Below are 15,226 nucleotides of genomic sequence, written 5' to 3'. Positions count from 1 at the left end.
CTCTTCTGTCTGACTTATTTCGCTTAGCATAATGCCCTCAAGGTCCATCCCATATTGTCGCAAATAGCAAAATTTCATCTTTTTTATGACTGAATAGTATTCTGATGTATGTATATACCACATCTTATTTATCCGTTCATCCATTCATGGGCACTTAGTTTGTTTCCAAGTCTTGGCTATTGTGAATAATGCTGCAGTGAACATAGGGGTGCATATATCTTTTTGAATTAGTGTTTTCGTGTTCTTTGGATAAATATCCAGAAGTGGTATAGCTGGATCATATGGTAGTTCTATTCTTAATTTTTTTAGGAATCTCCATACTGTTTTCCGTAGTGGCTGCACCAATTTACATTTCCACCAGCAGTGTATGAGGGTTCCTTTTTCTCCACATCCTCTCTAACACTTTCTTATTTCTTGTCTTTTTAATAATAGCCATTCTGATGGGCATGAGGTGATATTGTAGTTTTGATTTGCATTTCCCTGATAGTTAATGATGTTGAACATCTTTTCATGTGCCTGTTGGCCATCTTTATCTCTTCTTTGGAAAAATGTCTGTTCAGAGCCTCTGCCCATTTTTTGATTGGGTTGTTTGTTTTTTTGTTGTTGAGTTGTATGAGTTCTTTATATATTTTGGATATTAACCCCTTATCAGATACATGATTTACAAATATCTTCTCCCAGTTGGTGAGTTGTCTTTTCATTTTGTTGCTGGTTTCCTTTGCTGTGAATAAGCTTTTTAGTTTGATGTAGTCCACTTTATTTTTTCTTTTATTTCCCTTGCCTGAGGAGACAGATATTCAAAAAGATACTGCTAAGGCCAGTATTGAAGAGCATACTGCCTATGTTTTCTTCTAGGAGTTTTATGGTTTCAGGTCTTACATTCAAGTCATTAATCCATTTTGAGTTAACTTTTGTGTATAGTGTAAGATAATTGTCTACTTTCATTCTTTTGCATGTGGCTGTCTAATTTTCCCAACACCATTTATTGAAGAGTCTTTCCTTTCTCCACTGTTCTTGGTTCCTTTGTGGAAAATTAGCTGTCCATGGATGTGTGGGTTTATTTCTGGGCTCTTGCTTCTGTTCCATTGATCTGTGTGTCTGTGTTTGTGCCAGGACCATGCTGTTCTGATTACTATAGCTTTGTAGTATATTTTGAAATCAGGAGGTGTGATAGCTCCAGCTTTGTTCTTCTTTCTCAGGATTGCTTTGGATGTTTGGGGTCTTTTGTTGTCCCATATAAATTTTAGGAATCTTTGTTCTATTTCTGTGAAAAATGTCGTTGGAACTTTGATAGGGATTGCATTGAATCTGTAGATTGCTTTAGGAAGTATGGACATTTTAACTATGTCAGTTCTTCCAATTCATAAGAATAGAATATCTTTCCATTTCTTTGTGTCTCTTTCAATTTCTTTCAACAATGTTTTATAGTTTTCACCTCTTTGGTTAAATTTATTCCTAGGTATTTTATTCTTTTTGTTATGGTAAATGGGATTGTATTCTTGATTTCTCTTTCTACTGTTTTATTGTTAGTGTATTGAATCACAATTGATTTTTGTCTATTGATTTTGTACCCTACAACTTTACTGTATTTGTTTATTATTTCTAATAGTTTTTTGGTGGGTTCTTTAGCGTTTTAGATTATTGATTTTAAATCTTTCTTCTTTTCTAATATATGCACTCAGCGGTATAAATTTTCCCCTATACACTGCTTTCGCTATATCCCACAAATTTTGATAACTTATATTTTCATTTAGTTCAAAATATTTTTAAATTTCTCTTGAGATTTCTTCTCTGACCCATATATTATTTAGAAATGTATTGTTTAATCTCTAAGCATTTTGGGATTTTCCAGCTACATTTCTCTTGATTTCTAGTTTAATTCCATTATGGTCTGAGAGCATACATTGTATGCTATCTCTTCTTTTAAATTTGTTAAGGTGTGTTTTATGGCCTAGATGTGGTCTGTCTTGGTGAATGTTCCATGTGAGCTTGAGAAGAATGTGTAATCTGCTGTTGTGGGATGAAATAATCTTACAGATATCAATTATATCCAGTTAATTGATGGTGCTTTTGAGTTCAACTATGTCTTGACTGATTTTCTGCTTGATGGTTCTGTCCATTTCTGATAGAGGGTTGTTAAAGTCTCCACCTATTATAGTGGATTCATCTGTTTCTCCCTGCAGTTCCATCCGTTTTTGCCTCACGTATTTTGATGCTCTGTTTTAGGCACATACACATTAAGGATTGTTATGGCTTCTTGAAGTATTGACCCTTTTATCCTTATGTAATGCTCCAATAATTTTCCTTGCTCTAAAGTCTGCTTTGTCTGAAATTAATACAGCTGCTTTAGCTTTCTTTTGATTAGTGTTAACATGATGTATCTTTTTCCATCCCTTTACTTTTAATGTATATGTGTCTTTATATTTAAAGTGAGTGTCTTGTAGACCACATATATTTGGGTCTTGTTTTTAGATTCATTCTGACAATCTGTGTCTTTCATTTTGTGTATTTAGACCATTCACATTTAAAGTGATTATTGATATAGTTGGATTAATATCTACCATATTTGCTACTGTTTTGTTGCCCTTGTTCTTTATTTCTGTTTGTCTTCCACACTTTCTCTGCCTTTTGCAGTTTTAACTGAGTATTTAATGATTCTGTTTTCTCTCCTTTCTTAGCATATAGATTACACTTCTTTTCTTTGCTTGTTTTTGGTGATTGCCCTAAGCTTACAATATACATTTACAACCAATCCAAGTCTGCTTGCAGATAGCACTATACTTTTCATGAATAGTGCAAATACCTTATAATAACTAAGTAGTCCTAAATCTTCCATCCTCTGCCTTGTATCATCACTGTCATTCATTTCACTTATGCATAAGCATAACACAAAAACATGATTAAATACATTGTTGCCGTTATTTTTTAAACAAACTAGTATCTGTTACATCAATTATGAAAAATGAAAGCTTTTATTTTACCTTTGCTTGTACCTTCTCTGATGCTCTTCCTTTCCATACGTAGGTCCAAGTTTCTGACCTATATCATTTTCCTTCTCTCTGAAGAACTTCTTTTAACATTTCTTGCAAGGCAAGTCTATTGCCAACCAATTCACTCAATTTTTATTTGTCTGAGAAAGTCTTTGTTTCTTTTTCACTTTTGAAGGATAATTTCACAGGGTACAGAATTCTAGGTTGGTGGATTTTTTTCTCCTAACTCTTTAAATACTTCACTCTACTTTATTCTTGCTTGCCTGGTTTCTGAGAAGTCATATATCACCTTTATCTTTGCCTGTCTATAGGTAAGGTGTTTTTTTCCTCTGATTTCTTTCAAGATTTTTTTTTCACCTTTGATCTTCAAAAATTTAAATATGATATAACTATGTATAATTTTTTGGCATTTATTCTTCTTGGTGTTCTCTGAGCTTCCTGAATCCATGTGGTGTCTGACAATTTGGGGAAATTCTCAATCATTATTGTTTCAAATATTGCTTCTGTTCCTTTCTCTCTCTCTTCTTATGGTGTTCCCATTACATGTATGTTACGCTTTTTGTAATTATCTCACATTTCTTGGATATTTCGTTCTATTTTCTTTTTTCTCTTTGCTCTTCAGTTTTGGAGGTTTCTATTGTCCTATCCTCAAGCTCAGAGATTGTTTTCTGAGCTATGTCCAGTCTAGTGATGAGCACCCCCAGACATTCTTCATTTCTGTTACAGTGTTTTTGATCTCTAGAGTTTCTTTTCGCTTCTTTCTTAGAATTTCCATCTGTCTGCTTACATTTTTTATCTGTTCTTACATGTTGTCTACTTTACCATTAAGCCCTTAGGGTGTTAATCCTAGGTTTTAAAAATTTCTGATCTGATAGTTCCAGCATTCCTGACATATCTGACTCTGGTTCTGATGCTTATTCAGTCTCTCTAGACTGTGTTTTTGCCTTTTAGTATGCCTTGTAAATTTTGTTTGAAAGGTGGACCTGATGTACTGGAAATGTGGTAAATAGGCCTTTAGTAATGTAGTGGCAAGGTGTGGGAGGAGGAGAAACATTCTGTACTCCTTTGATTAGGTCTTAGTCTTTTAGTGAGCCTGTGCTCCTGGACTATGAACTTCACTAGTGCTTCTCAGTATTTTCTTTCCCAACCTTTAGTGGGACACGATGGCTAAGGCAACTGGAATTGGGTATTTCCCTTCCCCATGTGGAAGGCTAGAGGTAGCTAGAGTTGGGTATTTCCTTTCTAGGTGGGTTAGTTCCCTTCTAGGTAGGTTAGTGTCTGGTAAAATAGTTTCTCCTGAGGGCTGGTCTTATTAAGAAGAACGGAATGTTCTGGCATATTTCAAAATGGTTTCTTTTCTCCTCCCCCTGCTGGAGGCAAGAGGGGATTTTTTTCTCTGATATTCACTGTGAGAACCTGGTAGAGCTCCTGGAGGTAAAACTCAGAAAAGTTGGGGGTCCCCTATGACTGGGTCCCCCTGGAGTTTTTGACTCTCAGACTTATCTGCTCTGAGTCCCCAGCAATTCATCAATTACAGTTCTAGTTTTCTTGCTCCAGCACTGGTTTCCATGGAGGATTCTGTTCCAGAGTGATTCTCTCTATTTGCTTGTTTCTCTAATTTTGGGGACAGCAGTTTGCCCTGTGACCCCACTTTTCTGACAGATCTTAGGAGAGTTGTTGATTTTTCTGTTTGTTCAGCTTTTTACTTGTTAGTAAAGTGGACAGAGTGGCAGTTTCTGAGCTCATTACATGCCAGACTGGAAACCATAAGTCTAATAACTTTTTACAGTTTGCTAGTCTAGCCTAGCTGTTTTCCTGAGTTCTAGACCCACCTTTCTAACTGCCTGATGTTCCTCTCTACTTGTATGTTCAACTGGCATCTTGATATCAATAGGCTCTAATTGTAATTAATTACATCTGCTTAGACCTGTTCTTCTATAGGACCTCCTTACCTCTGCTTACAACATACCCTTCCCTGTTACTTAGACACAAAATTATCTTTAACATTTCTTGTCCATTCACATCTTAAAAAATTCTTTTCTCTGAATCCTCTCAATTCTGTTTCCAGATTTCTTCAGTCTGTTCTCAGTGCTCTACATAGGTTAGAACAATTTGTTGAAGTGGTATATTCCTGTCCATTCTCAATATCCTTTAATTCCCCTCGTCTACCGCTCCAGGTGTTATAGACTCTTTTGTCCTTTTTCCTCTTTACTCGTTTCTTTTCCCTTTAATCAAAAGTTATTGAGAGTCTACACACTGGGCTAAATGCCAGGGAGTATAGAGATTTACAAAACAGAGTTCACAGTGGTCTTAAGTCATGTTACTTTCTTGTTGTAAAACTGTCACTGGCTCCCCATTTCCTATGAATTAAGGTTGTATTCTGAACCTTGTGATTTTACAGTATGGTCCCTCTTAGGTTTTTAAGGTTTCCCTTATATTCCCCCCTCTTGAAACCTATACATTAAACAGACATAGATATTCTCTACATATATTCCATCTTTTACCTTTTTAACATGTTCTTTCTGGAATGCTTTTTCTTCCTTTCTCTGTTCCTGCCAGAATTCTTCTTATTTTCAAAATCTATCTCAAAAGCCACCTCCCCTGTAAAGCTTTTTTCCTCCTTCTCCTGATGCCGTCTTCGTTTATCCTCCCACCTCCCAACACTTTGTACTTAAGATGGCTTTTCTTTGGCTACCATATTATATTGTGTCCTATAGATAATTATCAAAGGGTTTCTCTTATGCCTCTCGTTAGAATTTGAGTTTGTCAAGAGCAGTGCCTGAGTCTGTGACCTTCGAAATACCCTGCACTTGATAAGTGCTATTTATATAATTTTTGAATTGCATCTCCACCTTTTGGGAAAGTGTGAGTTCTTCAAGGCCCAGTTCAAGTTCACTTTTATAAAAGCCTTCCCATACTACACATCCCCTTCCCCTACTATACATCAGCCAGCTTTGCACTTAGGCAGTTTTTTTGTCTTTTTTTGTGTGATGCTTCGTTAAACTGATGGGGCTTTGTCTCATTAATTGTTGAGTCCCCAGTACACGGTGCCTAACATCTGTGCTTAGTAAATATTTGTGAAATAAATGGAAAAATAATCTGGTTTTTTGCTTTCACGTTACTTTGTTGGTATCTCTTGTAGCACTTATCACACTCTAGCACTTATCACATTCTAATTTGTTTGAGGAAATATTTGTATTTCCTGTCCTCTCCTTCCAGGTTGTAATGCTGTAAGGGGAAGGGGAGGGGGAAGATCTTGTCTAAATTTCCTCCAAAAGCCTTGCTCATGGAAACAAGAATACATTTATTCATTCAGCAATTATTTTTTGAAAAGCATTTGTTTTGTGCTAGTCACTGTTCTAGGAAATTGGGATATAGGAGCAACAAAGACAGACAAAAATCCCTGATTTCATGGACCTGACTTTCCAGTTGTGGAAACAATCTGTTAATATTTATTGAATTTAATATTAGCTGGAAATGATCACCTGTGAGGAGATATTTCTCTGGTTTTTACTTATTTCCCTAGAACTTTCACTTCTATATAAGGTGCTATTTATATCTCTAATTATACTTTTTAACCAAACCATAACTTCCTTTTATTATGCTTCTGCTATGTGCTAGGAACTTTACACACTTTATCTCTATTCTTCAAAAAAAAACACTGTAGGGTAGACTTTATTATTTCTGTTTTATAGATGAGAAGACAGACTTGGCGATGGTAAGTAATTTGATTAATCATGGTGCATAACTGGGAAGCAGGAGAGCTGGGATTTATGCCAAGGTCTGTCTGTTACTAACGCCTGTGTGTACTCTCTGTACTGTACCTCATTTCCAGTTTCTTTCCATTTGTTCAAGACAAGTAAACTTTTAAAGTCTTGTTTTTTTTTTCTTTCCCAATAGCCACAATATGAGAACACTTCACTACAGACTTCATTTTCAGATCAGTCAGTGTCCCCTTCCCAGCAAGAAGAACTTGAGCAAAAGCTTGCGTCTACTGAGAAAGAGGTTTTACAGCTCAACCAGTTTCTCAAACAAAGGATAAGCCAATTTAATGAAGAGAAGAAGAAACTGGAGGAAAAGGTAGGTATTTTTAATAAGATTGAATCAGGTCAACAACATTCTTTCAACATATAATTATTTGTCATCGACCCTGTGCCAGGTGTCATACAGGTTATACTTGTATATTGAAGGGATTAGTTTTGTAGTAACTTTTGAGAAACCCTGTGCTGTCTACAAAAATCCAGGGATTTTCTTGAAGGATAAAAATACCACTGTATATTATATCTTTCCAACTAATAGTGAAACCTTTTTTAAGTTAGATGCCTACCCTGAGATGTGACACCACTAACTGTTCTCCTGTTCCTTCTTGGGCCCTTTTTCTTTGTCATGTTGAGCATGAAAGATTGGTAAATGAAACAGGGGTGGTTTGTCTTTCATAAGCACATGACTTCAGGTTATTGAAGCTGATTTAGAATAGGTAGCTAAAAGCCAGATGCTTACATGTACACAAAAATCTGTACATTTATTTGACCTTTCTGCCTTTATTAAAGTATCTTCACCTCATTTCTTTATAGTATCATTAAAGATCAAGTAGGATACATGCGAGCCCTAATTTACTGAAGAGACACAGATCCTTAAGCTGCTACTTAGTGGCAGAACTGATTTTAGATTTCTCTCTGGATATATTCAACTTATTGTTCTATTAACTGAACCTTCCTTTCAAGTGAGCTTGAAGCAGGTCACCATGGTTTCTTCAGGGAGGTTTGGAGCTATTAATAGAGAACTCAATTGACATTTGTGTGTGTGTGTGTGTGTGTGTGTGTGTGTGTATGTGTATATATATACATGTGAGTTAAAATTTTTATCTTCCAAAAAGTGACAGAAATTGCACATGGTTTGTCTTTGTATGATGTATTTTGTCTTGGCTAACTTGAAAGTACCTTAAATACCTGTTTCTTGTTTCTTTTCTATATTTTTTGAGCTTCATACAATACCACAATCAGGAGAGAGCTAAGGAAATATTCATTGGTCATACAGATGTGGGAGGGATTCAAATATTTTTTCATCTGAGACTTGTTAATTAAAAGATTGTGTGAAAATTATGATGATTCAATGGATACAGTTTTTAAAATATATTTTATATTTTATCTAAAATTTTCTCATCTTTTATTACTTTTGGTGTCCAGTGCTTAGTAAAATCAAATTATACACTAACTACCTATTTGATGGCTCCTACTTGGATGTCTTAAAAATATTTCAAACTTGAGGCTGGCCTGGTGGCATAGGGGTTAAGTTCACGTGCTCCACTTCAGCGGCCCGTGGTTCGCAGGTTTGGATCCTGGGCGTGGACCTATGCGCTGCTCATCAAGCCATGCTGTGGCAGGCGTCCCACATATAAAGTAGAGGAAAATAGGCACAGATGTTAGCCCAGGGCCAATCTTCCTCGGCAAAAGGAGGAGGATTAGCAACAGATTAACATCTGTTAATTAGCTCAGGGCTAATCTTCCTTACACACACACAAAAAAATTTCAAACTTTTCATGTCCAAAACACAATTCTTAATTTGCCTTGACTGTCCTATTCTTCTGAAATGAAATAAAATAAATTTTTTTCAATGTTCATTACTGTCTATTCAGTTACTCATGCTAGAAACTTTACTAAGTCAAATCAAGCTCGTCTCCTAAATATATATAGAATCTGTCCAACACTACCAGCCTGGTCCAAGTTATCATCTCTTGGCAAAGGTTTTTAATAGCCTCTTCATTGGTGTCTCTGAATCCACTCTTGCTCTGCTTATCTGCTCTCCCTTGTTCTCTACTTCTTTGTTATTGTTGTAATTCTATGTATTTCATTTATATTTTTTAAAATTGAAGCATAATTTATATACAGTCAGATGTACAGATCTTGAGTATTCAGTTTGATGAGTATGGCTAATAGTATATACACGTATAAGCATTATCTGAATGAGACACAAAACATTTCAGTCACCCGAGAAGTTCCTTTGTGCTTCTTTCTAGTCAGTCTCTTGCGCCTCCCTGAGGCACTGTTTTATCACTATAGTTTTGAGTCTTCTTGCAATTCATATAAGTGGAGTCATGCAGTATATATACTTTTGTGTCTGTTTTCTTGCACTCACTGTCTTTGAGGTTTATTCATATTGTTTCATGTATTGGTAGTTTGTTCTTGTCTGTTGCTGGGCTGCATTCCGTTATATAGATGTACCACAGTGTATCTACTCTCCTGTTCATGGACGTTTGGATTGGTGGCAGTTTGGGGGAATAATGAATAAAGCTACTGTGAACATTATTGTACCAGACTTTTTGTATACCTATGTTTTTATTTCTCTTGGCTAAATTTCTAAGAGTGGAATTTCTGGGTCATGCAGTTCATAGGGTAGATGTTTAACTTACAAGAAACTGCTTGAGTTCTCCCAAGTGTTCGTACCATTTGACACTTCCCCTACCAATGTATGAGAGTTCCAGTCGCTCCACAGCCTCTCACATCCATTCCTGATAGTGTGGAGGACTGAATTTTTTAAAATGAAGATCCACTTGTTTCACTTACTTGGTTAAAACCCATTAATGCTATCTCATTGTCTTTAAAATAAGAATCAAATTCTTCCCTTGACCTGAAAGACCCTGCCTTATGATACAGCTCAGGCTCTACCAGTCTCCCTCTGGGGTACTGTGTCTGGGTACAGTGTCTTACAGCTGCTCAGATAGGTCAGGCTTTGTTTCCAATGTCAGGGTCTTACACAAAGTGTCCTCTTTGCCTGGTAAATACTTGGCTCTCTTTTCCCACTCCCTAATCACCTATATATTTTGTCAAGTCTCAGCTTGAATATCTTTCCCCTCCAACCTCTCCTTTTATGCTTAGAGCATTTTGTTCTTTTTTGTTTTTCCCAATGCTTAACATAATTTTGAATAATCATTCTTTTTTTAATATTTCTCTGTAAGCTCCTTGAAGGCAGGGATGTATCTTAATGTGTCACTGTAGCATATGTAGCACAAGCCATGGTGCCTCGCATAATGAATGAATGAATGATTGAATGCTTTCAAGTGATTTTTGCCAAGAAGGAAGAAAAGGGAGTGAGATAACCCCACCAAAGGACTAGGGAAAGAATAATTAGAGAGAGATATCAAAGATGTCAGAGTGGGTGCATGATGGAGCAAATTCCTAAGAGAAATAGGGGAAGGTTGATAACAGACACCAAAATGGAAGAGTTACTCTTGGAGAAGAAGAGGAATAGCCTCTCTCTGGAGTGAGGTAGTTAAGAATGGAAGTGTCTCTATCAGGGGAACTTGAGCAGGGGACTGAATGTAGAGGGTAGAGTTTGTGTCACGTGACTCGACTACACTCTTGAAGGGAGTGTAGAAGCTAGAAAATAGACTCATTGATAAAGCCTCAACCGAACTGCTCTCTGGGTCCACATGAGATTGGATTGTGTTGTTTCCTTCTGCTGATCAAGACTAATTCCATGACAAAAAAACATTTAATGTGATAATAATAACAATAAAAGTTACTCTTTGATGAGCTCTTTCTTGTCTGCACCAGGCAGCATGTTAATGTACATTAAATGCATTTTCTCATTTAATCCTAATTTTCACAAAAACTTTATGAGGTATATACTATACCCCCATTTTAAAAAATGAGGTAACTGAAGCTTTGAGAAAAGTTGAGTAATTTGTCCAGTTGCATGTAGATAGGAATTGTTGGAAAGCTAGGAGTAGAATGCCAGACAATTTAACTCTATACCTAATGCTTTGGTCTAATAATAATGATTTGTAAAAAATTTGGAGGAAAAAATTTCCTCACTAATCTATTTTGTTCAACCAATTATATTTAAAATAAAGAAAAATAAATTTGTTTGTAAACCTCTTCTAAAACAGGGCCTTCCTATTGCCTTCTAGGAATGATCTCAGTATTGCATAATATCTCCTTGAAAGGAAGAACTTAACCCTTTATAAATAGAATAGGGAAGATTTATTGGTGATGCCTCATTTACCTGGGGGTAATGACTGGCGTTCAGACCTCAGTAAGCTCTGTTATCTGAGACAACACAGAACTTGGAAGTTAAAGACAAAGCAAAACAAAACACAAGAGCTTCTCATCAGTGAGCAGGGCTGAAAAAACCTGAGACCCATTTTCAGCCCTTCTCATCAGTGAGCAGGGCTAAAAAAAACCTGAGACCCAGTGATTATGTGTGGTCAACTTGTGGTCAATGAATAACAGAGATGGTATCCAATAGGAGAGTGCTGGCGGAGATTTGTGATAAGGGCAGCAAGCTTGAAATGATAGCAAAGAAGACAGTTGACCAACCAAAGAAAAAGAAGAAAACTAGGGCATCTTTGCATAGTAGAAGACAGCATGACTGACCTATTCCAGTAACTACTTTTTGAGAACACCATTGAGTCACATTTAAGACACTTAAACAATTAAGTATAAATTAGGGAATGTTTAGTAAAAATAGGCTAGTTATGTTTACTTCTGTAACTTAAGGGTCGTTTGCTAAGGCATGAGCAGACTTGGTTGATGGGGAATCTGTTTGCTAGAAAATTGATGGGAATCTGATTATGAGTATTGTGGAAGAATTGAAAGAACATTGGCTTTCAGTCAGACAGTGTATGTTTAAATCCCAACTCTGTCTCTGTGACTTGTAGTTAAGTCACTAAAGATCTCTGGGCCCCGTATTCAAAAAGGGAATTGTATTATATGGTCTTTCAGGCCACCACCAATGCCAACAGTCTATGAGTTCTGATAGATCACACATTAAATTGTCACACCAGCACACTTGCTTTTAATCCTGAGAAAGCCCCAATAAATAATAGGATTTGTCTGTTTTACCTGTGTAGCTCCTTACCCAAGGTAATAAATGGATCCTAATGTTATTGATGAAATGAATAGATGAAATGAGATGTGATTTGTTTTTCCAATTGAAGTTGTTTTAATAAAAGTTATACATTGGACCTGAAAGAAATTAGGTAAGGCATGAAAGAAACTAGATTGTGGGCAAGTGTTGGCTTTTATAAAATTTGAAAGAGTAATCCCTTATACTGTTAATTACTGGCACTTATTTCCCTGGTGAATATGGGATGAGGCTGTAAAAATGTTTTAGAACCCTGTGAAATTCTAAAAGAATGTTAAATGTTTGGAGACTGGTGATTTAAACTAAATGTGAGTCTGGAGTTTACTTTTTAGGCAACTATTTGTATGCAGATATTGTTTTTAATTCATCGTAAGTATGAAAGAGCTTTGAATGTAAGATATGAAATTTAAAGATGGTATATTTCAAGTGGAAAGGTGAAAAAAATTAGTACATAAAAATCTGAGCTTCAGCCTACACAAATTAGGATTTACTAGGATCATGTACAGTGTGTGTTCCATAGTAGCTGCTCAATTAACATATTTCATCAATCCTAAGATGACATCAGTGGTAAGGCACACCTTTATTTTATGTAATTTTTAGAGAGAAAATACGCTTCAAGTCCAATTATGACATAATACCTTAACAATAGTCTTGCTTGAGATATGGATTGGTCTTGCTAGTCGCCTTCACTTCCTAAATATTTGGTAATTTTGGTAAATTCCCCTGGCTTTGATTGCACTGCTTTAGTACATGATAAGCAATTCCTTTGCAAGTCTGTTAGTAACAAAACAGCTTTACTTACTTATAGGTTATCTTCTTTTCTTTATTGACATAAAATATTTGGATATAGCTTTGCAAGCAATAAGAAATTGGAGTCATTCCTCCAGAGATGAATGTTTGCTTCACTGATTTCAGAATTATACCCCGTGGCTCTGTTTCTGTGTCTTTCTGAGTACCCAATAACTTTTTTCAATGCCAAATTATAATGTAACATTTTTAAAGGTATTTTAAACATCATTTAAACTCAACACATAGTTTCAACATGTCCATAACACTATTGAAATACCAAAGATATGAATAGGCTTAACGATATTTGCACATGTGGAGGCAATAAAAACTACATCGTTACTGCTTCCTGGCTGACTGCAGTTTATAGAATACCATCAGTTGTAAAAAAAAAAACAAAAAAAAGTTCAAAAACTCTTGATTTCAGTGATATGAAAATTTGAAAAAATATGAATCTTAGAATTGATGAAATCAGGTAAATCTTACCTGAGTTGGTGGTAGTCTTAACTATAACCTGGAACCGTTGGTGAATTGCCCAAGATTAGAATGTTGGTTTTATTATTTTTTAATGACACAAAACCACTGAAGAGTCATAATCTTTTTCTTTAGCTTAAAACCAGAGATAGATACATCAGTAGCCTGAAAAAAAGATGCCAGAAGGAATCCGAACAAAACAAAGAAAAGCAGAGAAGAATTGAGACCTTGGAAAAGTATCTGGCTGATCTTCCAACTCTAGATGATGTACAGAGTCAGAGTCTACAGGTAACATGAAATATAATGCCTGTCTTTAAATAACATGAAAACATACTTTTAAGTTGATTTTAGAATCAACTTAGAATCAATTTAGAAAATATAAAATTTTAGAAATTTTGTAATTTAAAATTTTAGTTGTATATTTGGCTAATTGTAAGTTAAATCTATGTGTTTAATTGTTGTTTTTAACATTAACTTTAATTAGAAGCTTTGTTCAACTGAGCATGAATAGATCCTTCTTGTTAACTAATGCGTGGTTGCCTTGCTGATGGACTTGTGTGTTGACTCTCTCATTGAGTGTTCTCTAAAAGGCAGTATCTAAGTGAGTCTGACACCCCACCCCATCCACACACATCCATGCACCGCAGTTCTGCCTTTCCCAGTATTTTCTGGGATCCACCAAGGCTCAGCAAGGCGGTTTTTGACTGTCTTTCCAGATATTTGATTTGTTTTCTTTATTCTTAATCTTTTCATAAATTCTTTCTTATACTTTAATCTATGACTCCCATTTACTCTTCTGACTTCTTTTCTGATCTTTTCCTTTCTTAACAATACCTCATCCAAAGTCTTTCTACCAACTCTGGTGAGTCCTGTCGTCTTGAGACCTTACTTATAAATCTATTAAACCTACTCTTCAGTCTTTTCTCATAGTGTTTCTAATCATGGGATTTTTCAGCCTCAGCACTATTGACATTTGGGGGTGGATAATTTTTTGTTGTGGGATTCTTTCCTGTGCATTACAAGATGCTTAACAGCATTTATGGCCTCTGCCTGCTAGAGGCCAATAACACTGCTTTCTCCCTTCCCTCCCAAATCAAAAATGTCTACAGACATTTCCAAATGTCCCCTGGGTGGGAGGAAATTGCTCCTGGTTGAGAACCATCGGTCTAATCTGTGGAGTGTCATTATTCTTAGACTCTAGACCTATATAACATGTTCTCTGTTTATATTAATTTATACGTCATAAAAACGAAGAAAGGGTAATGTCAGGAAGGAACACAGAAGTTTGCATGAGCAGGAACAGAAAGGCGTATAGATTAAAAACATGCTTTCGTACCACCTTACCCCCATTAGGATGGCTAATGTCAAAAAGACCAGAAAGTAACAAGCATTGGTGACAATGTGGAGAAATTAGAATCCTCGTGCACCATTGGTGGGGACCTAAAATGATGAAGCCACTGTGGAAAACCGTGTGATGGTTCCTCAAAAAATTAAAAATAGAGGGGCCGGCCTAGTGGCGTAGTTGTTAAGGTCACATGCTTTGCTTCAGCAGCCCAGGGTTTGCGAGTTCAGATCCTGGACATGGACCTACATACCACTCATCAAGCCATGCTGTAGCAGTGTCCCACATACAAAAAAAAAAACAAAAACAGAAAAAAACAAAAAGAAGATTGGCACAGGGGCTGGCCCCGTGGCTTAGCAGTTAAGTGCGCGCACTCCGCTGCTGGCGGCCTGGGTTCGGATCCCAGGCGCGCACTGACGCGCCGCTTCTCTGGCCATGCTGAGGCCGTGTCCCACATACAGCAACTAGAAGGATGTGTAGCTATGACATACAACTATCTACTGGGGCTTTGGGGGGAAAAATAAATAAATAAAATCTTTAAAAAAAAAAAAAAGAAGATTGGCACAAATGTTAGCTCAGCAACAATCTTCCTCAAACAAAAAGAGGAAGATTGTTAGCTCATGGCCAATCTTCCTCACCAAAAAAAAAAAAAGAAAAAAGAATTACCATATGATTTTTCAGTTCCACTTCTGGGTGTATACCCAAAAGAATTGAAAGCAGGGTCTCAAACAGATGTTTGTACACGACGCATGTTCATAACAGCATTATT

General features: G+C 36.3%; 1 protein-coding gene across 4 annotated transcripts in view; it reads left to right on the top strand.

The window, feature by feature from the left end:
* CEP85L (centrosomal protein 85L) overlaps positions 1 to 15,226 on the top strand; it is a 159,452-nt gene that overhangs the window by 114,867 nt on the left and 29,359 nt on the right. For all 4 annotated transcript variants that reach the window (XM_014781191.2, XM_004422262.3, XM_087444036.1 and 1 more), the window contains exons 6-7: positions 6,891 to 7,070; positions 13,251 to 13,403. In XM_014781191.2, the coding sequence (XP_014636677.1) occupies positions 6,891 to 7,070; positions 13,251 to 13,403 (333 nt within the window). The remainder of the gene's footprint in view (positions 1 to 6,890; positions 7,071 to 13,250; positions 13,404 to 15,226) is intronic.

Source organism: Ceratotherium simum, chromosome 19 (assembly GCF_057802395.1).
Source record: "Ceratotherium simum simum isolate JZ-2026a chromosome 19, ASM5780239v1, whole genome shotgun sequence".
NCBI classification, from domain to species: domain Eukaryota; kingdom Metazoa; phylum Chordata; class Mammalia; order Perissodactyla; family Rhinocerotidae; genus Ceratotherium; species Ceratotherium simum.
Note: the sequence above shows the minus strand (reverse complement) of the source record. Positions and strands in the feature narration are given on the sequence as shown.